Source organism: Scomber japonicus, chromosome 11 (genome assembly GCF_027409825.1).
Source record: "Scomber japonicus isolate fScoJap1 chromosome 11, fScoJap1.pri, whole genome shotgun sequence".
In the NCBI taxonomy this organism is placed as follows: Eukaryota; Metazoa; Chordata; class Actinopteri; order Scombriformes; family Scombridae; genus Scomber; species Scomber japonicus.
In genome coordinates this window covers 19194010-19221213 of record NC_070588.1, presented here as the reverse complement: position 1 = coordinate 19221213, position 27204 = coordinate 19194010, and the positions used below count along the sequence as shown (strand labels likewise).

At 40.0% G+C, this 27204-nt stretch overlaps 1 protein-coding gene across 2 annotated transcripts; it reads left to right on the top strand.

Moving 5' to 3' along the window:
- The first annotated feature begins 938 nt into the window (after window positions 1-938).
- Window positions 939-26932, top strand: tbl1x (transducin beta like 1 X-linked). 2 transcript variants are annotated; one of them, XM_053328940.1, is made up of 15 exons: window positions 939-1146; window positions 17185-17290; window positions 17935-18080; window positions 18370-18592; window positions 19506-19638; window positions 19814-19955; window positions 20067-20130; window positions 20272-20369; window positions 22809-22869; window positions 23028-23149; window positions 23248-23322; window positions 23409-23536; window positions 24059-24224; window positions 24317-24418; window positions 24582-26932. In XM_053328940.1, the coding sequence occupies exons 2-15, from the start codon at window positions 17233-17235 to the stop codon at window positions 24606-24608; spliced, it is 1545 nt and encodes a 514-aa protein (XP_053184915.1). In that variant the 5' UTR covers window positions 939-1146; window positions 17185-17232; the 3' UTR covers window positions 24609-26932. The 2 variants fall into 2 exon arrangements, with proteins under 2 accessions (XP_053184915.1, XP_053184916.1); XM_053328941.1 differs by lacking the exon at window positions 939-1146 and adding an exon at window positions 12497-12582.
- Window positions 26933-27204: the final 272 nt, after the last annotated feature.

Below are 27204 nucleotides of genomic sequence, written 5' to 3'. Positions count from 1 at the left end.
AAGTAATTAAAATAGTTACATTACGTATTACATTTTAAATAGGGTAACTAGTAATCTGTAACCCACTACATTTACACAGTAACCTTCCCAACCCTTTTGTTATTATATGTTATTCGACTGTAGATATACAGTACAATACATTTAAAGCTGTACAGTGCAGTTGTAGCAGGCAATGTCATGCGCACATACTACCGTGTGTACGGTAACCAAAGGAATGTGTCACACCAGTGTAGAGCCGTAATGATGTCAACTTGTTATTTACTTTCCAAATCTGAATGACTGAGCAAGGCGAAAGGAGAATTAATCAACCGCTGTGTGACCAGGCAGGCGAAAAATAGAGGAGAGTGGGGGAGGGGAAGCGGCTCACAGGCCGGATAGGCAACATGCTCGACTGTATCTCAGCTCAGTGCTTTACACTATAACAAAAACATCAAAGTCATATTACACTTCAGCGCGGTTTCAAGGGAACTGCATTAACTGTGCAACCAATGTGTGTGTTTCGGTTCAAGTTTGAACCCTGTTAGCGCCATTGTAGGCACCCATTTTAAAGCTAGCTGTGTCAAACATACAGTAGCGACTCAGCCGTTGTAACCACGACAACACATGTTAATCTCTTTATGTAAGAGTTCGTAGTAGAGATATCTAGCAGTACATCATCTGCCTAATTAGGGAGATCAGATATGCAACACATAACACGGTTAGTAGTAAGGGTGAGTTTCAATATTCAGGTTTAAGGTCAGTTAGTCCCCCCTCCTCTCTCTCTCTCCTCAACTCCCTGTCTACGTCTCTCTCCCGTTGCCGTTCACCGCCTGCTGCTGTCTCTTTACATTGCTGTTCTCAGTGAACGGTGAAACTCCAGAGTAGCCTGCAGCCCCAAGCCACAGAAACTCGGGTTTATTCCAACTTTACCCCAGTTGTGTGTGTGCGTGTGCGTGTTTGTGTTTATGTGTATGTCTGGGTAGACTACGCTTTGTTAGCGCCCCCAAATTAGCCGACAGTGAGTCATATGCCAGCGGTCGGAAGTTGAAGTATGACGATAAGCAAAATGGGAGGAAAGTCGTTGCTAGCTTACTGAAGTTGGAGGGTTCTCCTTGTGGAAGAGGAAGAGGTGGCGGCGGACACCACGAGTTCACTCACAATAAAAAGGTAAGCCGGTTAAAAAAAAAGAAAGTCGGGTGGCGTGGTTTTAAGCTGCACTGCATTCAAGGCTGCGTCTTGTGTTTATGTGTGGTTTTTTTATGCGAAGAGGATGACTTTCTGAAATTGGTGATTATGGCGTTGATTAGGAGGTTGCCGGCACACATCTTAGTCACCCGCTGACTCCACACGTGTGTTGAAATTCTACTTCTTTCTTTCTTTCTTTCTTTTTTTTTTAATTTCCCTCCTTTTTTCTGTGTTAGTTATGCAAACATCTGACTTTGCTGGCATTGGTTAGTTGTGGCGAGTTGTTCCACTCGTGTCTAAATATTGGTAGCTCAGCTTCACTACTTCGCAAAATCGAAGAAGTTTTTTAGAGGTTGAAGGTTGTTCCTTTTTAATGAATTGTTAGGATATATACTTTGTCCTTAATAGCACAATACTGAACCTTCGCCACGTTTACTTACACCAGTGCAGTTTCAGTCATTTTATTCAAGCTGAAATATGAGTGATACATATTTATATTGCACATGAGTGGGGGAGGGGGACGACATTCAACTGTACTATACACTGCAGCCAGTTTTCAAGGGACAGTTACTGTATAATGTTACTGTATAACTACAAGATTAAGTTATTTTTTCAGATTCTTTGTCTGATTGTACTGTATTAAAACACAGCAGATTTACCATTTTATGAAAAGAAACTCAGCTACTTATGAAGTCATGGGGATCCCACATGTTCACATAGCACTTTATAAAACAGTTTACCTCTTTAAATAGACTTAAGAATCCAATGTGACCCATAAAATTCCCCCTGTTTTGTAGTGTGTAGCCCTGGCTGTTATCTGTAGTTCAGAGAGTAATGGGATACAGCATGTACAGACATGGTAAGATATCTCACATGGCTTCTGAACATCAAAGTGTTCATTATCTCTGTTCAAGCAATAGTGAGAGGGATTCCAATGTATACCAGCAGAGACATATCGCTGTTTTAACGCTGTGTTAACCTGATTCTAATTCAATGGCCTGAATATTTAATGCCAAAGAGATGCCCCCATTTTCTTCTTGACCTAGTGGGTTTTGTTCACAATATCAGTAGTGTTGTTAAGCTACTGAAATCAGACAGAGGCACTGATGAAGTTAAACTGGCGGGGGACTTTGTTGGTGGGAAGGTCCTCACTGGACTTTATGTGACATTTTTGGTGCTGTTACCACCTCTTTTTTTAACTGCTTTTTAATTTTTTTTTTTTTATGAATTAGATGTTAGTTATATGCTAGATAACACTTATTACTCCAAGCCTTTGACATCCCACAATGGTTGTTTTCGTTACATATGAAGAAAGAATACACTGGCGGGCAATATTTCAGTAGTATTATTTAGTCAGGGTCTTTCCCTCAAGCCATAGTGTATAGTGTAATATGACTATGTAATAGGGCTGTCCATTTCTCCCCCAATAATGATATATTGGTGGGTATTTATTTATCTTTGGGAGTAGAAACTCATCATTTTAAAAAAATGTGTACATTTTCTTTTTACAATTGGGACATGGAAACGCACTGGGCAGAAGATTTTACAATAGATAAACTATAAATAAAACATGCTTTATGGGCTGTATGCCAATGTACACCACTACAATGCAATAAAGAAATGCTGGCTGATATGTAAGGCTGGCGGATTCATCTTATTATAGCTAACATGTAAATTGTTTGTTGAACAATTTACATTGTTCTGTTCAATACCATTGCCTCACCTGAGTGATAAGCTAACAGGTGACTTCAAATGTATTCACATAATAATGTTAGTGCACAGCAACGTCCCCACACTGCATTTTGCATGAAGCAATAGATCAGCATTCTAGAGTTTATTTTACACACTCCCACTGCTGGGGTGCAGAGAATGGCTTGTTGGGCTTACACACTGTTCTTTTGGGATATCAACATTCATTCTTGATCATGAGATATGGAGGCCGACTGGGAATTACAATGTTAGATGTTTTATAAATAAATGATTACAAGCAAACTGTAGTCAAAATTCAACTGGTTTTGCATGTTTGAATGTAGATGAATCTGAAGTGGTACATTTCACTATGTGTGTTGATTAGAGTGAACACCACTTTGACGATTGTGTAATTTTTGCATTTTGTCTATATATATATATATATATATATATATATATATATATATATATATATATATATATATATGTGTGTGTGTCAAAGGATATTCCTGTTATTGTGATACTGACTTCCACTATATTGTCCTGCTCTACCAGCTTGTTGACCAGTTTTGTCACCAGGGTCGAGGATTTGCTGTGAACCCTAAAGGCAGTCATTGCAAGGACGGGTTTAGTGCCTCCTGTTAAAGGAACAATAGGGGTTTTATTATGTCCTAATGGCATGCTTTGGATGACTTTACCTTGTCCAATAATTGATCTCTAAATATGGTAGTGTCACTGTCAAAAGATGATGGTCCCATTTTCACAAAGTGAGTAGCTATAAGCTTCCTCAATGCTTCATAACATGTGAGTAAATTAATGTTTTGTACTTGGGGGCTCTTATTGTCTTTTTAATTTGGTGTTTCATTAGATGGACACAGAGCTTTTGTACTGAGTCATTGAAGGGCATTAATGAATAATGTTGTTGGCCCACAGCTTATTGTCTGTCTACATCTTGTTCAGTGACATTTGAGATTAAACCTATTGTCATTGGTTTCTATGCTGTTTGTGGTTTTAGGTCTTGAATAAACTGGAAGTCTGTAATAAGGCTACAGAATGTGAAGGATTGTAATTCATTCATTTGATGGCCTGTAGATTTTTGATAAGTCACTACTAACAAAACTACAGTGGACTCAGTGAGCAAACGCACAGAACAGGCAGCAGCAAATCCACAGTAAATAGTGTTTGACTGTGTGTTCAAAACAGAAATGTATCCCATGCTCATAAGTAGGGCAAGGGAGTCCCTGAGAAAGCCCATGGCAGCCTTCTGCTATAAAGCTCTGTATCAGGCTGTCCAAATATTTCTGTAGCAGTATTTATTTATGATAGGCCATGGGGGGAGGTGAGCCATTCTATCCCTCCAAAAGGGACACGCAGTGTGCATGGGCTACCAGCCAACTGGAGGTTACTCTGAAATAACATCCATACAAGTACTGGCTAGTTCAAGGCTATAGTTATTTATTTGCTTACTTTGGATTTAGGGCTGCTCTGTTTATCGTTGTGTGAACTTGTGTCTGTTGTGCCAGGACGATGTCCTTTTGTAAATGAAAACTAGAGGGAGGAAGCCATTTGACTGTAAGGGTGTGTTCAACCTCAAACTGTATCAGTGTCTAGCAGCCAATTAGTTTCTATTTCTATTGTGTATGAACCAATGATTTAATACCATCTCTTTGTTTTAAGACTACACTTATTTTAAATGGAGCATGTTCGCTTTTTAGCACTCACTTGTCTGTGTTAGGTTATGCTCAGTCAACAGTCACAAACATTTTTTCCAGTGCCTGTAATTTTTAACTAGTTTTTCAGAAGGAAAGTGTTGGGAGCCACTGTTGCTGGATGGCTGTTCAGGAAGTTGTGCAAGCACATGCATGCCAGAGTCTGAAAGCTGTCTACTAAAAGGAATATGGCTTTTCTGTTAGTTCATCTTTCACCCCCTCCTGATTCAGCCACGTAAACTTATCTTGTTGGTTTGCTTTATGAATAGTGTAGCATTGAAGATTGTAGTGAAAATGTAAATGTGGAAAAAAACGTGTGTAAGCCAGACACAAAGAACGCTATCTAAAATATTTATATTTTAAGATTCAATATCAAAACCCATGAGGCCTCAACATGTTTGTCTACTATGGCTGTTTCATCATTTTATTTATTTATTTTTTACAAAAATTTCTGCATTGTATGAAATCGGGTTATTTTGCATGCCTTCACATAATCACATTGGGACAAAATGGTTAGGTGTTCCAATCACTTTCATGGCCACAGGTGTATAAATTCAAGCACCAAGGCATGCAGACTGTTTCTACAAACATTTGTGAAAGAATGTGTCACTCTCAGGAGCTCAGTGAATTGGTACTGTGATAGGATGCCACCTGTGCAACAAGTCCAGTAGTGAAATGTCCTCGTTCCTAAATATTCCACAGTCAACTGTCAGTGGTATTATAACAAAGTGGAAGCGATTAAGAACGACAGCAACTCAGCCATGAAATGGTAGGCCACGTAAAATGACGGAGTGGGGTCAGCGGATGCTGAGGTGCAGAGGTCACCAACTTTCTGCAGAGTCAATCGCTCCAAACTTCATGTGGCCTTCAGATTAGCTCAAGAACAGTGTGTAGAGAGCTTCATGGAATGGGTTTCCATGGCCGAGCAGCTGCATCCAAGCCATACATTACCAAATACAATGCAAAGCGTTGGATGCAGTGGTGTAAAGCACGCCGCCATTGGACTCTAGAGCAGTGGAGGCGCGTTCTCTGGAGTGGTGAATCGCGCTTCACCATCTGGTGATCTGATGGACGTGTCTGGGTTTGGCAGTTGCCAGGAGAACAGTACTTGTCTGACTGCATTGTGCCAAGTGTAAAGTTTGGTGGACGGGGGATTATGGTATGAGGTTCTTTTTCAGGAGCTGGGCTTGGCCCCTTAGTTCCAGTGAAAGGAATTTTGGACAATTCCATGTTCCCAACTTTGTGGGAACAGTTTGGGGATGGCCCCTTCCTGTTCCAACATGACTGTGCACCAGTGCACAAAGCAAGGTCCACAAAGACATGGATGAGAGAGAGTTTGGTGTGGATGAACTTGACTGGCCTGCACAGAGTCCTGACCTCAACCTGATAGAACACCTTTGGGATGAATTAGAGCGGAGACTGAGAGCCAGGCCTTCTCGTTTAACACCAGTGTGTGATTAAATACAATTAATACATTTGTGAGGTAATCCTGGTTGGTATCCCTTTTTATTTTTTACGTTATGGTAAATCTGACTTATGGACTTAGTTGCTGTGTTTGCTTCTCAAAGCAAACACAGCAACTAAGATTCAGTTTCCATTCATCACACCTTACTAAATACCAAGTCTTGTGCACATGGGACCAGGATTGTTTCCCAAATTAGTTGCATGGTCACTAATCATCCTCACAGGTATACAAACCTTAAACCAAGCTTTAAGGTGACTCCTTACAGAGAGACTCCTAACAGACTCTTGTGAAAACAGCCGTCAAGTCAATTTCTTTATATACTCAAATCTGCTCAGTATATCTCAAGCCTGAGTGCTTCAAAGACATAAAATGTGTTTTGTTCATTTTTTCTTCATGTGGATGTTAGAGCTTAACATTGTTGGCGTCTATCTACTAAAGAAAGGTATATAGATGTCTTTTACGTTTATGCATATTTGTAGAAAGAGCCGCTAATGCGTGTGTGATATGTGGCACCTGATGTGTGAGAGGGAGCAGAGAGATTAAGAGAACAGTGGTGAGTTAAAATGTTATGATCAGGAGGTTGAAGACTGGCTTTTGTTCTCTCGCAGGCTGACTCACTGATGGACTTTCAAATCTATTATGCAGTCACACCCAGGTCGCCTACTTGTGAAGATCCATGCCATATAACCGCAATGTACATGGTTCCATTCTAGCAGTGGACCTTTGTTGCATGTCGTTTCTAGGCTTTACGCGATCAGGATTTTTGGGGCCGATCAACGATTAGTGAATTTAAATAAACCGATCACAGATCCTAGTTGTTTCCCATCTCTCTCGCTCAATATCTCTTGCCTCGTTTCCTGTCATCTCGATAATGTCACTATGTTAAAAGGCACGAAATTTCCCCAAAATATTTTAAAAACTGAACTGAAGCTTAAATCAATAGAATAAAATACAATTTAAGCATTATCAGAGAGCAAACCTTTTCTCATAAAAGTTGTCAAGTGTAAGCTTTGAACGACAGAATTTTAAGTTGGGATTCTCCTTTAATTACTATTAGCTCACATGCTGTATATTAGTTTTGTTCGCTATTTATTTATTCATCCATGCAGTTAGAGTGTAAGGAGCGAGTGATCATCAGCTGATTATTGCATGTATGGTCTTTACATTAATCAGATGACATTCAATTCCCTTTAAACAGACTTCAGTGTATAAAATCGTCAGTGTTCATCTTTAGCACCTTGAGCATTGTGGAAGTCTTCATGGGTTAACTCTAATCCAGCCCAATCCTAATGCGATCAACGTTTATCGTCTCGTATCAATCAACAAGCTTTCACTATAAGAATCCCGAATAATAATGCCCTGAATACAAATGTCATAGAAAGTAACTCCAAAAATAATTTGTTTATATGCTTCAAAGACTCAGTTGTAGAAACAGTTGGAAGTCATGTTTTCATCTACTTCAATAACAACAACACATTTTGTAGCCAACTGGGTGATTGATAGTGAAAAGATAGAGGCTATTTCAAACCAATTAAATATTATGTGAAAGGAATCACAAAGAGATAGATGTCATGTAATACCATTTTATCTTTTACACAGGCTACTGATTTCTGGAGATAATTTCTCCCAGTGTGGGTATGATGGCGTAGTCAGAGCTGATAGGGAGAAGGCTCGGACCCACTCGGGTTTCAGACATATTGACCCACAGAACCAAGACCAGCAGCAGTAAAATGAGACCCTACCCAATCCGATTAGACTGTCATTTGGACTCTGTCCGACTCAGGTTCCGGGTCATGTCTCAGGTTCCTCAGAACTGACTGGACTCATGTGGACCTCTACATCTACATTAGGCTCTCTTTCATTTGTACACACAAGTTAGTAAAGTTCTCTTGATAGATTTGCAGGTATTTCTTTTAAGACTTCAGTCTGCGCAAACTGCTCCAGTAACTGAACAACCATCTTTGTGAAATACCAGTGAAAGTTTCATTTTTGCTTCTGTTGGTTTGTAATTTCCTACTCCTTTTGTAGTTTTGAAACTCTTCGGTGTCATACCACAGTCTCACCCCAGCAGTGGTAAACATGAAGGTATACCTCGTGTAGTAGATGCATCTTATCCAATATCCAGGTGCTATCACAGCAGGTTTATCAGTCTGCACTTGCACTGGTAGTGTATAAAAACAGCAAGAGTTGGGTAATCATTTCTTAAAATAATGTACTGCAGGTGTTGCTCTGACCTGTGTGCTGTGACATATTACATGATCCATTTTTTTTATTACAGAGGATTATTTCTGAAACTGCAGATTGATATAAAATATGTGCACTCTGCTGTCTCTGTAGTTACAAGGAGACTTCCCAAACTTTTTTCCCGTGTGTACAGGCACAGACAGTATGAAGGGAAATGTTTTATATGCAGTAGCATTGTACTGTCAATGCTGTGTAAAGAAACAGTCAAGGGATGGCCCAGAATAAAGATCAGTATTTCACTTGTCTGCCTTGTTTGTTTGACCCTCAAGTCAGAAGGAAAGAAAGCTCGAGGAGCGAGGGGGTTGTTTAGGGTGGCATGAGCAGCTGTTGACAGAGAAGCAAGATCCTCCTGTTACCATAGCAACCCGTGTATTGCCCACACTGGTGTGTCGCTCTGTTTAGAGCTTATTTGTGCAATCCTCATCCTGCTGAAAAAAGAATTGCCTGGCCGAGGCTTTTATGTTGACAATTACAATCTCAAGGGCACTTGATTCTTTCCTACTATTGAATGAATTTAGGAATATACACTACTCACATTTCCTCTTCCAAATAAAAATGACTAATATCATTAAATGCTTAAGTGAAACTGTGCTTACGATAAACCTTAAGGCACACAATACTTTCCCATAAAGATGTAATGGTTTCACTTCCCTACCGTTGGGGAGAAATTGTAGCATCTTAAAATATGTCAACACAGCTGGTACACTCTTTTCTTCATTACGCAGTCTGTTATTTTTGATGAAGTGTACAGATTACTTTCTATTTCCGTTGCAATACACAGGAACTTGTGGCTCTTTCTCACATAATGCAGCATTAAGATAATAACTGTAAAGTCTGTCACCTCGTCCCTCACTGGCCTAGATTTGAAGTACCAGTTTCTATTTGACTGTTTTGCAGGAATGTGTTCAGTTGTTCATTTGGTGTCCTTGATGGGTTACAATGGAGCAATAAACTATCACGTACAATTAGTTTTATCTGCACATGCAGTGATATGGTGAGATTGCTGAATGAAGGGTTGCAATTTATTGTCCTTGGGCAAAGTAACAAACAGCATGTAGGATGTCTGAGGCTGAAGAGACGATGGGAGATCTTATAGTGTATGTGTGCAGCGCTGAGCATTAGAAGAGCTCTGTGTCCCACAATCTCTTCCATATAAAGTATATTCTTGCCACCCACCCCCACACAGTCATATACACACGCAGCTCCTGCGGCAACTGGTTCATTGTGTGCTTACATTTACACATAAACCAGGTTATTCAAAGAAACCAGATTGAGGCAAGAAATCCAAGTGTTTACATGTCCTGCGATAACCTGTTTACTGTCAAAGCTGTCTTTATATGTAGCTGATCAATAATGGAATTGATCCTCCATGATACATTCTTAACAATAGCTGGCATAGTAAAGAATTAATGGCATATGCAAAAAGACCTACTTAAATTATAAAATGTCTCTGACAAAATTACATATATAATCATAATAAAATCAACTCATAAATTTGTCCAAAGCTGCCACATTGATGATTGTGTTTCATGTTGAGGCGACTAAACCAAAACCAAAAAGAGGTTTTGAAAAGAATGTAAAAATGTTTGTGTGGACATGCTGCTCATTTTAGTTTGAAGGCTGAAGTTTCAGGTGTAGTCTTAACTTTGAATAGTGGAAAACACGCTAAATAATTTTGTCCTTGTCGGTGATTACGATATCTGTATAAGTCGTTGTTGTCAGTAGTTGTTACTCATACATCCTGCTCATCAGTAGCTGCTGTAGGTGGCCTTTTATATGTGTGTCTTATGGTGCTTTTCCACTATACAGTTCTAGCACTACTCGACTCGACTTGGTTTGGTACCAGGAACACCCTTTTCCATTACTGTAGGTACCTACTCAACGTGGGCGGGGTCGTCATAGCACGGCTGCGGGAAACTGCAGTGACTTCGTTTTATATGTGACACAAACACATAAACAACGGAGGACATGGAGGCGATGTGTACTTGCTGCTGTATGTGGCTTTTTGTCACACACAAAGCAAGAAAACTGAGCCTAACTGCTGTAACACTGTTGCCGGTATTTAAAATGCTGGGTTTGATTCTTGTGTAGGAGGGCTCATGACTCTTCCAGTGAAGACTCTGACCAATCAGTGGCTGGCAGTCTGTTGACGTCACATTTAGTATCGGCTCGGCTCGCTTGGAACCTCGGCAGAACAGGTACTAAAAAAGTACCAGGTACCAGGTACTATCCCTAGTGGGAACGCAAAACAAAACGAGTTGAGTTGAGTAGTGCTAGAACTGTATAGTGGAAAAGCGCCATTATAGTCCACATTCACAGGAAGAACAGTTGAGTCCTCTTCTTTGAACAATGGTGGGCTGCTGATATCGTTTAGTTTCTACAGAAAATATCATGGTGCGATTGTAAGTGGGAGTTGTCATTTTTATTTGACAATAATGAATCTGCTCAGTGATCCTCACTGTCTGTTTCTGTCCGTGCAGTTATTTATTGAAATGTAAAAATACACTTCAGACACTGCTGCATGCTTGAAGCATCAGTGTCTGTAGTAGCACTAAGATTCTCCACTACTAACATGTTACCCTGACGACCATTCTCATTGTAAACTGCTCATGGTTTCAGAAGTGGCCAACAGGCTGCAGGTTTCCAACTGATCACCTCAGCAGGTAGCTCCAGTCTTCCTCACTACTGAAAAGAGTGTTAATCAGTGGGTGGAGTCTTGAAACCTGCAGACTCTTATGGCACGCGTTCGGCCACCGGAGCAAACATGAGACCTTTTTACACAGCCTCCTCTAGGCAGTAGGAGTGTTGTGCTGTGATTCTGGCTCGCTCTTCTGTATAAAAGTTATGAACCCAGAATGGGGGACAGAGTTGTTCCAATAAGTTGGCAGAGGAGGTAGTAACATTGCTGGACTGACAGCTGGCTTGGAGGGACTACACACACTGTTGTGTTACACATCATGCCTTTGATTCTGTAACACCGGTGTGCTGTCTAAAATCACACACACAGTTAGCATCATGCTGGCTTTGTTTGGTTCGGTGTAAAAACGCAAAGGCGGCATAACAGTGGGTCTTTATGGCAATGTTGTGGTATCTCTGTATAAAAGGGGCTATTAAAGGGAAATTAACTTATTTTTCAACTTGGACCCTATTTTCCCATCTTTCTGTGTCTAAGTGAGTAACGGGGACAACATTATAAGTGTGTGACTACTTTATGGGAATAACCATTCACCAGTGTTGTTCTGAAATCCTGCGAGAAATCAGCTACATATTCAGCTATGACATTGAAAATCTTTTAGATAACACGCAACAAACTCTTCCAGAACTCCTCAAGTGAAAAGTAAGGAAAAATGTTTTATTTCTCTGTATGGTTGTTTCCGTAATGTTGTCAGACACTTGTAATAACAGTCTGAGCCTTTCAGTGGTAAAAACAAGCACTTTCAGTCGATGTACATTGATAGCACACAATTGCCCCATCAGATTACATTTTGCGGCAGCAGTTCTCTAGCTCAATACTTGACCCATTAAAAAAATTGTTGTACCCATTAGTCACTTAGCCACAAAAAATAGGGTCCAGGTTGAAAAACACCAAAGTTTCCCTTAATGTGTTGCCACTCGCCACAATAGGAAGCGTGGGAGAAGTGTTTCCCCCAGAGAGACTGAAGGCTAACACCCCCCACCCTCCCCACCCCCAGTTTGCCGACCTACATTGGCTGTCGCTAAGTGATTTAGAGGCGAAGAATAGACCTTTTTCTCAGCCGGAAGTTTGATATGTCAGTGTAGGAAAGGCACAGGTGCATTTAATAACATTAATGAGGGCTGAATCACATTTCAGTGAATCCAAATTCATGACCCCGGTGTAGTGCACGATGGTTCACCGGTACGGCTTCCTCATATGACTCTTGGAGCTGTGAGACATTGTTAACGTTATCAGTTCCACCTGTGCTTCTCCTGCTATGATAAGTCAAAATGTCTGCTGTGAAAAAGGGTCTATAATGTATAAATGGTTGTTATTACCTGTGTGAGGATCATTATTTATCACCCTGCTCCCATGCAACCATCCCCCTCTCATACCCCCCCTTCCCCCTTTCTCTCTCTCTCTCTCTCTCTCTCTCTCTCTCTCTCTCTCGCTCTCTCGCTCTCTCGCTCTCTCTTCTCGCTCGCTCCCCCTCCCCCCCAAGACTGCAGCCCTACCAGAAGCTTCAAAGGCGGGTTTTACTCAGCAGAGCAGTTCAAGAGAAAATGGCTGCTGTTTCCAGGTCTTGTTTGCACATCTGTCAGGAGGTGACTGTTCAAGAGAAAATGGGGTCCCTGGTATGCCGGTTTTCGACATCATTCTTTTCAAATCCTGCATGTGCAAGGAAAAGGCTGGTTATGTAGTTCTCACTGCTCCATTATTTTTGCATTCAAATGTTAGTTTGTTTGTTTGTTTGTTTTTGTTGGATCCCATTTTTGTTTGATTTTCGTGGTGGACGGATGATTTTAAATGACAAGCCCTGTTTGTAGAGCTGTTCAAATAATTAGTCACAGTGGTAAATTTATTTTAAGCAGGGTAGCTGAAATCTAACTTACAGTTTTAAAATAAATGCCCACCTAAAAATTATTGCACTTTACTGTTCCAATCAAATATATTATTTCTAATCTATAAAACCATTTAATGTAAACATGTAAATCAGGTCTTCAAACTAGTTTACAGTGAACAATAAGTCAATTGACCAGCATGCTCTCTGTTCTTTCTTAATAATAATGTTTATATATTGCTATTGACACTGACACATTATCTTATTTTCTTGCCTCCCTTTCATCCAAACTCCAAATATCAAAATTGTCTCTGTATGTTGGCAAAGTGTTGTGTGAATTAATCATTTCAGTCATCATCTAATACATTTGGACATTTTTAATTAATGTGCATGCTCAAAATGCCCTCATTAGCACTGAAGTGTGTCTGTGATGACGGTTAAAAATGCAAATAGCGTAACGGGAAAACTGGACCTGGACTCTACCGAATCAGTGTTGAATTATTCAAATAAAAACAAAGAAATACTTTCATACTGTATGTGACTAGCCTGTCAGATTTTTACCAGGAACTCACTCACTGAACTTTGTATTACACAGTGAGCTCAGAACAGTAACTGGTAGCCATTCTCCATGGTTACAACCACACTCAAATTACTTGTAGTGAGCAAGTTCTGTCCTTTACTATATAGATTCAAAGATTTATTTGCGGTACTTATATTTCTCAGTGTGTGCTGTGAAACTCAAGGGTGGCATACTGGCAATAATTATAATACTTTGTAATTGTACCTTTGACTACGTGTCACAGCGTGTAGGAAGCCATCTTATATCCTTCACATCTCTGACAGGCAGTGCTCAAGTGCAAGCAGCAGCATACCCACCCAAAGCAGTGCAGATGATCCATGCGTCCATCACTCAACGGATTCTGGTTCAGAAATGACCAAGCCGTCACTCTGGGATGACATTATTAGCTGCTGTTGCCATGAAGCTCTTCAGTACGTCCACAGACTCACTGATTTTGTTGGAGCTTATCCAAGAATGCAACATGTAATTTAATATTACTTACAATACTTAAATCTGATTAAACGAATATGATTCAGTTTGAATCAATACAGCTTTCTAGACAGCTTTTATTTGACTCATGCGTCACGTGAGTAACTGCAACTGAAGCGTTTTTTGTTTTTCTTGCGTTGAGCTTAGGTCACAGTGAGTGACGAGCAGTATGACCAACACGCACAGAACTATGTAGCAATTTAACCTATGATATACATGACGCACATGAGATAGATACCCAAAAACTACAACTGAATCATGCCCAGTGTAGACAGTGTGAAGGCCTTTTGTTATTCGTTTGCTTTGACCACAGCTTTAGGCCACAATGCACTTAGGTACACTAAGTGTGGGTGAAAACCAGGGAAACGGGTGCGGTACTTCTACACTGCCAAGTAATTGCTGTAAGAGTGCAGTAAACGTCTTTAAGTTACCCCTAATTAGCTTGATGACCAAAGCAGGGGTTCTCATCATGGCCTCATTAGGGTTTCCATTTGTCTGTCTTATCTATGTAAATTCCATTATAGATGCATATTGGTTGTACTCTTGAAAAGGTGTTTATGTGAGTAGACATTACATGCATTGATGTATTGGGTGTGACTTGCTTTCAAATAATTGTCACTCAAAAGTAATACACTGTAATTCAGGCAGGAAATTAGAACATCAAGCTACAGGAAACTAAGTCAAGAATTGATTGCTAAATACATGAGAGTTGTGTCAGAGGTCTTACCATCAGCTCTTAGAAACGCTCCAACAACTCCCATATAGTCTTTTTACTTGTTTTTTAATCTTCATTTTTTTAGTCTTTGTATTGCATCACCGTAAGGACAAAAATGTCCATGGAGGATAAGTCGTTCCAACGCTTTCTGGGCTATTAAATGGTGATATCTGAGAGAACATCAACTTAAAGTGTAATTTGGAAGAATTTTTAGCTTAAAGGTTTATAAGAATTTCAGTCAGAATTGGATGGAAAACTGGACTTGTAAACAAGATGAAGAACAGGACTGTTGTGGAGCCCAGCGACTTGGGAGTCTATACAAATGAATTGTGTATTGACACATTTTACTGTTAGGGTTGTAACTTTGGGCAGAGGTGTAACATTGAGCATAGTGTGAACTCATCCTTCATTCTCTGCTTAAAATACACGCAGCGGTGACCGTGTACAGACCTTGTTTTGCTCTCTCATATTTCCAGGTTGTGTTGTTGAGGGCTCATCTGGCTGAAACATACAGTTAATGGCTGTGGGATTTCTCTCCTTTTTACAATGTGCAAAATGATTCATATTGCCATAGCAACTGAATCCACTGAAAAAATTGCATCTAAATTACATGTATAGCTTCACTCAGGTGCCAGTTAATTGGGAAAACCAAGTTACACCAGGCTAAAACAAATACAGTCTAGTACAATCCTTTTATCAAGACTTCAGTGTTGTTGTATAAATTATAATTTGACCTAACATGATTCTAAATTTCCTAAACATTTTTTGTTTGTTAAATTATAATATCACAGCATTAACACAACGATGAATAGTGCACTACTCTTCATGGTACATCTCTGTTGTATTAACAGCTGCCTTCCAAGCAACTGTTGTTTTTTTCCCCCCTTTGTGTCTCCCTTTATTCAGAGGAATCATATCTTCAGACTTTGACTCCACTTATCACTTCAGAATGGATAAACGTCAGAGCTTTTGCAGAGGTTAGCATTTTGTCTGTTATCCTGGAAGGCACATTGTTTTGTCAAAGGAGGCCTGGATGCCCAGGGAGTTCAGTAATGGATGGTGGCATCATGGGCCCATCTGATAAAAGGATTATTGCTGCTACCCTTCCCCAGTGGGACTTGAGCCCCTTCAGACTGCCTGTTAATTATGTTTCCAGTTGTTTGGTATGTAGTTGTAGTGGCCTTGGGAACAATGGCCCCCTTTTCTTTGATGTGGCTAGTCCTCCCAAGTCCCATATGTACACTAATTAGCTAAAGTGAGCAGTGGTAGTGGTCAAATCAGGGCACAATAGCGGAGGTAGGCAAGCGAGTAACAAGTTTTTGCCTTTTGTGTGTGATTTGTTTGTTGATGCAAATAATAATGAGAGTCTACAGATAAAACCAGTATGTGTAGTAATATTACTGAGAGCTTTTGCTGTGCTTCATGCAGGTGTTGCAGGATGTTTTTTTCACCCCCAGTGGTAACTTGATGGCACCTTTTTTTATTCTGTAGGAAAAATTATGGCTGCACCACACACCAGGAGCATGTGTGCTGTCGTACAATAAAGGTTGACTCTATCTGAAAGAATATACCAAGGTGAAAGAGTGAATAATTCATGTTGAGTAACATGTTCAACCCCTCTGGCTGTATGCCCACTGGTAATTGGGACAACACTATTCTCTGTCTATTTTCCTCCATCTCTTGTTGCTATGCTACCAAGGGCAACTTGAGTGGGCTTGGGCAGTGAAAGTTGGACAGCCATTTAGTCTTCATACCTGATAGCACCCTACTTTTTATTCCTTATTGTGCTGAGTGACAGCAACATATTTGTCCCTTTTTCATTTACCGATTGGAAAGTAGGAAGTAGTTACACGTCATGAGTCATTCTTAGACTGCAGTTTGGTTCTTTTGTTGAGTGTTTCATTTCCATTTTGCTCACCTTAACCTTCTTCATAGATCATTCAATTTCTTCCTGTATGTATTCTATATTATCTTACCTTACTCTGGAAAGATTGAGCCATTGGGAAATTACAAACTCTACAATACTCTGGCAGTGTTCATCAGCCCGAGGACAAAAACTGAACTGTCTTTTGTTTCTTCAGCTCCCTTCAGTTTTGAGAATGAGATCTCAATTGAAATGTTAACATAAAGTCATTTAAACACCTCCTATTTGTTGAATTATCTCAAAATGGAAGGTGAGGTTTGCTGCTATTAATAGTTGGCCTCTTGCTTTCTGCTGTAAATGACTAGATTGTGAGTGGATTGACATTTAATTTCTTTACTGCTTTATCAGAGCTCTCTCCATCTACATGGTTAGCTGGGTCACTAATGAGAAGCACCATTCACTTCTCTGTTAAGGCTAAATGGATGTAGGCACTTCCATTAGAGAAGAAAAGAGTCTGGAAATACTTACATTCAAGTGCTAGACATGGATTCACATGTTAAGGGACACCGCCATTGATACAGTTAAGAGAAAGATTAATGTAGTAACGGGCAAGACACGAGAGAACGTATACTGACAGAGGCTACAGGTCAGGGTTATCCCGTGTTTGTGTTTAATTAAAGTACGTTGGCACATGATTGCATCACTTGGCAAAGATAGGTGCAGAAGTTGTGCCTATTTATTAATCATACTTCCCATTTTTATCTTTTAGGAGTGAGCCCAGCCTTCCAACAGACCTCCTCCGTTTCTTTGGGCTAAAATGAGTATTACCAGTGACGAAGTGAACTTCTTGGTCTACAGATACCTCCAAGAATCAGGTTTGTCTCACAAAGAACCACTTAACACATGGATGCTGTTTTTATATTTAGAATAAATTAGGATTGATAAAAATGAATTGAATATATTTGAGTTTGTTTTTGCATTACAGGCTTTGGTTTTGCTAACTATGCACATCTAATTTGAACATATCTAGAAAATGCAATTACCATGCCTAAACTGTTTCAAAAGACTCAGCTTACATTTCTGTGTTATGCCTTACTTACTTACACAAGCAGAGTTTATCCTCATGGTAGATGAAAATGTAGCAGTCAATGTGAAGTTATTGCCTTATTGCCTTTCTTCTTGATGTTTAAACATCAACATGTAATTTACTCTTTCATAAGATGCGGATAAATTATTAAAATTCTTGCTGCTGTGCTTTGTGACTCTTTATTGAGCCTGCCTGTGAAGCCTTCTGGCAGAATACAATCTATGTGTAATCCTAAGAGGTCAACATTGACATTGGCATGGTGTATTGTACTCTAAAATGTCAGACTTGTGTTATTTGGTTTCTGTATATGATCACTGTTAGTGTTGTTTGGATCAGACAAGAAAGTTCTTTGAACATTGTTTGCCATGTTTGTGCACATCCTTTGCTTGGTAGTCTCCCATTAATGAATGTGAATGGTGTTTTTGTTTTCAGGTTTCTCCCACTCAGCATTCACCTTTGGCATCGAGAGCCACATCAGCCAGTCTAACATCAATGGAACATTAGTGCCCCCTGCAGCCCTCATCTCCATCCTGCAGAAAGGGCTTCAGTATGTGGAGGCAGAAATCAGCATCAATGAGGTGAGGGCAGGGACCTGCTGTTACTGACTCCCACAGATATTTTCTATTGCTTAATGAGGCAAAAGCAGACTTTGATCTCTATGACAACACATGAGGTTCCCTGCAAATGCTTTTCACATTTACAGTCATCCTCATAGTAGGAGAAACTTTGAAGAATGTTTGTAGAAGATTGCCCTTTTAGGAAACACTCTTCTCCTCTATGATTGATAATTAATGGGAAACATGACTCTAGACAAGTTGCAAATTAAAGTCACACCTCCTCATAATGTTTTGGTAATTACCCTGACAGGACGGTACAGTCTTCGACGGTCGGCCAATTGAGTCTCTGTCGCTCATCGACGCAGTAATGCCAGATGTGGTGCAGACGCGGCAGCAGGCCTTCCGCGACAAATTAGCCCAACAGCAGGCCGCCTGTGCTATGTCAGCTTCAACCTCTGGAAACCAGTCCAATGCACCAAAGAACGGAGAAGCCACTGTCAACGGGGGGGAGGAGAATGGCACTCACAACATGAGTAAGATTAATGTGTGGATATCCCCATTATCTCACAGTGGGAACTGATATTCTTGTAAAATAATTATGTGATCAGATAATAATCAAGAACAATTTGAAGACTGTACAAACTTGAGTTGTTAAAAATTGTAGTCCAGCAAAATACAAAAAAAAACTCTTCTAAGATTTGGCATACAGTGCACTGTTTTCCATATAAGTGGTCTATAGAGAATTGAAAGTCATGGCAGGCAGGAGCTGCTCTCCTTGTGCTGTTTTGCCTTTGTAATGTGTTAAGGAAACAGGCTGCATTGCCTCTACCAAACCATCATTTTTCTACTTCTGATAACATGTTCAAATTATACACAGACAAACAAAAACAGCCATATGATCGTCACAGAATGTGCAATCATGAGCTGCTCTTTAGCTTCCTTCCTTTAGTGTCGATCAGGTGGATCACTAGAAAAGGATTGGAGTGGCCATTCATGTGTCAGCACATCCCTTTAGGAATTTAATTAGAAGGTATGGGTGGCAGCAGGAGGGTTAGTTGTGAGTAAGGTTTCATAGTCTGAGGATACTGGAAAGCTTTTAAATTGTAGAAATTTTGAGATTCCCCTTATTCTTCTAACCAAATCTTATATTATAAACATTATGTGCTGTTCAAATGGATCAATATTTTCAGACTGAGAGGGATAAAAATAGCACTGGCATATACATGCTCACAAACAGTATTGATTTTCTGTTGTTATTAAAGCTTCACATCATTTGACAACAATACATGTTCAATAGAGATACAGTTATCATCAGTATACTTGTACTACCCTACAGCTTGCTTGGAAAATGTGTGTATAGGTGTGTTTACATGTGGGCTTTGTGCATATGTATGTGTGTGTCTGTGTGTATCTGACCATCTGTGTGTGCACACCGGCTCTCCTCAGATAACCACTGTGAGCCCATGGAGATGGATGTGGATGTGGAGATACCAGCCAGTAAAGCCACAGTGCTCCGAGGCCACGAGTCTGAAGTGTTCATCTGTGCCTGGAACTCTGTCAGCGATCTGCTGGCTTCAGGGTGAGTCTCTGTCAGTGCTCAAACAGATCTTGTGGGATGAGTCATGCTGTAATGTATGCACACTTCAGCCTATATTTTGTAAGATAGATTTCATAAGACTGCTTATATTCCAACAATCTTGTGACAACCCCACCCTCCCCCCACTCCCCTCTTGCTGCATTGCTATTTTGTTCAGCTCGGGGGACTCCACAGCCAGAATCTGGAACCTCAACGAGAAAAATAACTCCAACTCCACCCAGCTGGTGCTGCGCCACTGTATCCGAGAAGGTGGCCAGGATGTCCCCAGCAACAAAGATGTCACCTCACTAGACTGGAATGTATGTTTCAAATCATCTATCCTCATCTATGATTTTCTACTTTCGCCATGTGATAAATAGACTGTGCAGCTGAGGACAGTTAAGTAACTATTCTGTCTTTTCATCCAACAGAGCGATGGGACGCTCTTAGCAACGGGCTCATATGATGGATTTGCCAGGATATGGACAAAGGATGGTACGTCCTTCCCTATTGTAACACAGTGTTGTGTCTGTCATTAGTTTTATGCAATTGTTATTGATTACATTGTTATATTGATATTGTCATTTTTTTGAAAGATCTTTTCTAAAAGAAATGGATATGGCTCTTATCCATCAGGAAATCTGGCAAGCACCTTGGGGCAGCACAAAGGGCCCATATTTGCACTCAAGTGGAACAAGAAGGGGAACTTCATTCTCAGTGCTGGTGTAGATAAGGTACTTCACGAGAGCTCAAGCATGGATTTGTGTCTTTCAATAATATCATCTTCATCTTTTTCTTCTTTGACAGTAATAAGGCCTTTTACTTACTTATTTACTTTCATTTTCATACAAGACATCATAGCATTATTATAGCTTGTTACCAATATTTTGTTTCACCCAAGTGAAACAAAAATCAGCATTATGAATTTCTTAATTTTTTTGTGCAATACATACAGTAGTTTCAGATTTTATTTTATTAGTTTATTTGTCAGAGACAGTGCATATTAATAAACATATCTGTAAATATGCCAGAATTAGCCCAAAGGCTAGTTGTCATCTGTTGTCCTTGGCCAAGTGTGAGTTGGCAGCCTAAAATCAAGAAAAAAATTTAAAACATAAGACAAGTGAGTTACAATAAGTATAACACAGAGAGTAACATAAGCAGCACACAGTAAAGGCAAAGCAAACTACAACTGACCAAAGCGACAAACAAACAGTTACAGAGCAGTTACAGGAGCAGACATAAGCAAGAACTAATGTGAGCCAAAATGGACATAAGCAAACACATATGAGCAACAATCAAACAAGAAGAAGGACAACAGTAACACAACAGGGATAGACATAAGAAAAACAAGTGCAAGAAACATGATAAAAAATAAAACAGGTTGGGCAACAAGACATTTTAACAGCATACTCAAAGACAGAATAGCAGGAACAAGTAAACACAGGTAAAACATATGAGCAATAAGGCAGCAGTTTTAGTAACAGGTCATTTTTGTGATGGGTTTATCCAGATTAGTGCTGACAGATTTGTAGACTTATGAGCCATGTTCTTAATTGTCTAGAAAAAGACCTATAAGTGGTAATATCCCTGATGTGGACTGGTACAGCGTTCCAATCATGTGCTGCTTTGATTGAGAAGGCAGATTGACTAAAAGCAGATTTTTGAAGTGTGATAATGCAGTTTCCTCTTGTGATCTGATTTGGATTTACTCGAGGCCTAACAAAGCTACTGAATGGAGGAGGAGCCAGACCATGAATTATTTTGTAAATGAGGCATATGTTTGCGTATTTTATAAGGTTTTCCCCAGCTCAAAAGATGATATTTTTCCAGTATGTTGCAGTGGTGAAAGCTATTAGGTTTCTTGTCGAGGGTTTTCATGGTTTGTTAATGATTCCAGTGGTCTAAAGGTTGAGCAACTTGTTAACAGTAAGTTAGGTGTGATATAATCATGGCATTCGTGTACACTGTAGCTGCCTCAGTTGACATACAATTCCTAATGTATGAAAGTCATGGCAGGCAGGTAAAGTACAACCAATTCCTAAGGTTGTACTTTACACTGTTGCAGACCTTCTTAATCTGAGTTTTAAAAGAAAGATAAGAATCTATCATGATCCCAAGGCATTTGACCTCTTTAACAATTTCTAGTCTTTGTCCAAGTACAAGTATGTGTGGCTCAACAGTATTACTGGCTTTCTTAGTAAAATACATGCTTGTGGCTTTTGACACATTTAGTTGTAGACGACAATGGTTTAACCATTTAGTAATATAAGTCATTGCATTAGTTAAGATGGAAGCAACCTGACTTTTTGTATTGCTGTGTACCTATATTACAGTGTCATCAGCGTACATTACAGTCTCTATCTCAGGGCAAACAGATGGCAGATCATTTACATATAGGCTAAATAGGAGTGGGCCCAATATGGATCCTTGTGGGACACCAGTGGAAAAACTGAGAGCAGTAGATGATTATTAACTCTAACAATTTGCCATTGGTTGGAGAGGTAAGACTCTATCCAACTAAGGGCAACTGATGAGAAATTAAAAGAAGATAACTTAGACAGGAGAACACCATGATTTACAGTGTCAAAGGCTTTCCTAAGATCTACAAACACAGCCCAAACAACACCACCCTTATCCAGTAATGCTTTAATTTTCTCTATAAAGAAGCAGCTGGCTGTCTCGGTAGAGTGTTTGGCTCTAAATCCAAACTGCATTGGATGTATGGAAAAGGTGTTGTTCAGGGGTAAAGTCAGTTGTTCTGCAACCCATTTCTATGCTATCTTTGATACTACTGGTAAGATACTGATTAGTCTATATAATGCAGGTAGAGAGAGGGCTACCAGATTTTAGAATCGGTGTAATGATAGCTGTTTTCCAGGCACTTGGGAATGCTCCCTGGGAGAAGGACTAATTTAGTATCTTGTGAGAGGAGGGGCTAATGATGTTCTTAAATCTTAAAGCATGGAAGTATCCATCTCATACACGTCTTTTGCTTATCATTTTATGGAAAGTTTTTTGAAATAATAAAACAATGTAATTTTAATCTGTACACAAAAATCCAAATTGAAAATACCAGGTTGGCTTGTGACTTCAGTCTGTAATATGATAGATGAATGATTTGCATAGAAATGTGGCACAGCTGTTTTGAGATGCTCAATTTTATTTTCCAGACTACGATCATTTGGGATGCACACACAGGAGAAGCCAAGCAGCAGTTCCCTTTTCACTCAGGTAAATTGAGAACATTATGGTCACAGAACAATAAAAGCATATCTTTGTGATTAATAAATCCAAATGCAAAATGTTTTCCTGCTCACGTGTGGTTGTAGTTTGCACTGTGCACCCAACATATAATGAAATGTGGACCTGTGAATTCAAATATCCCACAGCTCCAGCACTGGATGTCGACTGGCAGAACAACACCACCTTTGCCTCCTGCAGCACAGACATGTGCATCCACGTATGTCGCCTCGGCAGTGACCGACCCCTCAAGACCTTTCAGGGCCATACGGTAAGCATGTTTTTCCACTTAGCTCTCTCCACTTTCTGACCACATTTCACACCATACTGTCCCACTCCCTGGATACTAACAAGTGTTGTGTTCTGCAGAATGAAGTTAATGCCATTAAATGGGATCCATCAGGTATGCTGCTTGCTTCCTGCTCAGATGACATGACATTAAAGGTAAGATTTGTCTTCAGTTTCAGATATTAAAGCCAACCTGAGTGTTGATTTATATTAGGTTTGATTGCTGCCACTTTCTTGTACAGATTTGGAGTATGAAGCAGGAGTCCTGTGTCCACGATCTCCAGGCTCATAGTAAAGAGATCTACACTATCAAGTGGAGCCCCACAGGCCCCGGCACGAGCAACCCCAACTCCAACATCATGCTTGCCAGGTGGGAAATCAGTCACACATAACCTGCATTCACTATCATAGAGACCAACCACTAATGGGTGGTGAACGTGTCTACATGTGCATATGGGAAAGTGAAATCAGCCATTCTTTTCATCATCACTTGTTTTGAGCATTGTCTTGTTTTAGAGTCATTGATTCCCACAACTCACACATTTTCTTAATTGCACATGTCAATTGTGACTTCATGTTTTTTTCCCTTGAAGAAGCACTGATTAAAGATTATGTTTTTCATTAGAGTTTAACTTGCTGACTTTATGAAGTTCCAATTGTTCTTTTGCAAACATTCTTCAAGGTTTCTTTTACTGTAATTCTGACAAAAACAAAAATACTAATTACGATAACGATCTGTAGCTAGCTTTTTATCATTTGTATGACTTTGACAAAGACTTTCCTAAAAGGATTGATTTTTATTATACAAACATTTTTGACAATGAAGATAGGAAATCTGAAGTGCTGCTCTCATGTCTGATTTTTGGGTTCTTTGTCTTCTCCTCAACCACAGTGCATCTTTTGATTCAACTGTGCGACTGTGGGATGTTGAACGGGGGGTTTGTATTCACACACTGACAAAGCACCAGGAACCTGTCTACAGTGTGGCCTTCAGCCCTGACGGAAAGCACCTGGCTAGTGGCTCGTTTGATAAGTGTGTCCATATCTGGAACACCACGGTGAGCATCTCTGCAAAAAAAACCTATTGTGGTTGTTAAATCTTGATGGAATTGGACATTCATTCATTTGTTTGTGCTGCTCTTTCTTTCAGACTGGAGCCTTGGTGCACAGCTACAGGGGTACCGGTGGTATTTTCGAGGTGTGCTGGAACAGCACCGGTGACAAAGTTGGTGCCAGTGCGTCAGACGGCTCGGTAAGCCATTATCATTGTGATGACTAAGTGGTTATTAAATATTTACATGTGCAGCAAGTGAAACTGTCTGAAATATCTCATGACTACTTAGAGAACAGCCAGTAAAATACAGTCATGTTCCTTGAATTGTATTATTAATACTACCTAATCCTTTAACTTCCAGGTATGCGTTCTTGATCTCCGAAAATAGCCAACTTGACTTTGATGAATACTGGAATGTGCAGCAGATTGCCTTCTTCTGACATCAGCTAACACACTCTTTGCTCAAGAGGGGCTGTGAAGTGGAGCTAAACAAAACCTTCACAGGAGTAAAACCAGATGACAAGAAGAAGAAGAAGTACTTTATTGATCCCCGTGGGGAAATTGATCCTCTGCATTTGACCCATCCTGTACACACACACTAGGAGCAGTGGGCAGCCGCAGTGCAGCGCCCGGGGACCAACTCCAGTGCCTTGGTCATGGGCACTGACAGGAGTAGCTTCTGAGGAGCCAACACCAACTGAAATCAGTGCACCTTATAGTTTGTTGATGTGTGTTTTAGGATGCGCCCGTTTGAGACATAAAGGAAACCGCTAAGAGATCCCCAAGACTGGACAAAATCCAACTCCCTCGGTTCATCCATGTATTACAAGGTTTCTAATGAGGAAGTGCTGTGATCCCTCTGGGCTACTGGTCCAGGTGTTATCAGGTTGTAAGGATGGAAACACAAAGATGAGTTTTATAAAAAAAAAGAAAAGTGTTACTGAGACGTGCATGTTTGGCTGTGAAAGGCAACAAATTGTGAAAGAAATGGTTGTGGTTTTACAATCCCTCTGAGCAAATGTTACTTAATGTCCAAGTGAACTAACTGGACACGTGATAAAAGTAACATCAATACTGAAACACTGGTGTTGTCTGCTGATAGAGTGCTGAACCTCTCCTCAGTGGAGAATAGTTTGTTTCAAGAGTACTTCTTACTTTTTTTGTGTCTTTCTTTTCCATAGATGGACTCTTGAAAGTTCAAATTGAATGTGCTGCTGCAAGGCAGTTCTTAGCTCACATTTAACATCAGGTCAACAGAAGGAAATCCTGCCAAGAAATAGTCCTAACCTCCTAAAATGACCTGCTCAATTCACTTAAGATTAGAAAGTCATTTTGTGGACAAGATGTGAAGTGTGGTTTACAAAGAGAATTTTCTCCCTTTTTTGGATGTAAATTTAAAAGAATGTAAAGATATGTAAATTAGATTAATACACAGACTTATATACTGTGTATATATGTTTATATACAGTACACTTTATTGCCGTCATGTAGGGGCTCATTAATGGCTAGAGCTGTCACATCTTTGCTGATAATCCCAGACGAGACCTCTTTTTAAATGAAGTGCATGTCTCATCTGCGTCTTTTTAATACAGTCTTTCTCAACTCGGCCAATCATATCTGCATCAAGTTGTTTTTTTTTCCCAGCAAGTCACAAATGGCTTTGAGACAGCAAGTTTGCTCTCCGTCATTGATCACTGAAAGCCACGGAAGAAATGTGCACCTCATTACCTGCATTCAGGGAATTAACTGGTCTAACAGCCTCAGCAGAAACAGTCATCACAGTCTCCTGCTCGGTTTTCTGCTTTAAGTTTCTGTTGTACGTGGAACAGGACATCACAGACTCAACAAAATCATGCCTGTGAGAGCATCATGCAGACCCGAGTAGGGAAAACAACTAGTTTGTTTGGCATTACCATGGTTTTTCTGTGGCACTTTGCCTCTGATCAGCCTGCTGAAAATTCAGAGCCCATCTTATGCTACCAGCTTATCAGATTTGAAATGCCTGTGTTGTGAGCCAAGCTTCGACAGTGTGCAGTATGTCTGTCTGTTTCTGCTTATTGGGATCTAATGTAAAAAACAATCTTCAAACTAACATGTCCCCACTTTGATTTGCCTTTTTTGGCTGGACTGCAGCGGGTCAGCCTTATAAACACAAAGTCTCTGACTCACTGACTGAGTGATAAAGTTACACCATCGGTTGATTGAGTGATGAAATTAACTTCATCAGTTGTCTCGGCCAAGTGTCGCCACTTCCTGTATCCGTCTTTACCATTGATAAAGCCCTCTAGCATCTCTTACATGGTCCAGCCATACACTAGGTTTTGACCTACTGTTATTTTTCTGGTCTCTCTCCCTTTCAGTAAATTTCTGCTAGAGCAATGCAAAGTGCACTTTTTGTTATGGTGGGTTCGGCAAATTTGCTGAAAGTGAAGGGCCAACATTTTTATTATTTTTTATTTTTAAAAATGTCACAATTGGATGTTAATGGGTGGTTCATTTTCTGACTTTTTCAGAGTCATTATTGTCTGTGTCAGACTGAGAATTGGGCTGTGGGTTGGTGGCCATTGTTGGCGTGCTAAGGAGCTCAGTAATGGAATAAGCGCTGTGACAGCTACAATCTCTCACATCCTGATCCAGGGTGTGGTCACCTGTTTCCAATACAAAATGTTCAAGTCATTCAGTGTCTCAAATAAATCACTCTATTTTGATATCAGAAAAGATGGAGCATGTGTTTTGATTTGTCTTTTTTGCATTATTTTGAATTGGAAGTGTTGTTTAGGGTAATAACAGAAGGGTCCTATGCAGCTACTCATAAGATACAAAGAAAGTATCACCAACAGAACCTTAAGAAATATTTTTGATATTTAATAGTATAAAATAAGAAGTGTGCAAAAATACAAGACGGACAGCTGGAAATACAGTAACTACCCCCCAAAAAAGTACACTAATTAGCTTATTCTATTCTGTTGTACCTTAGGAGCTTA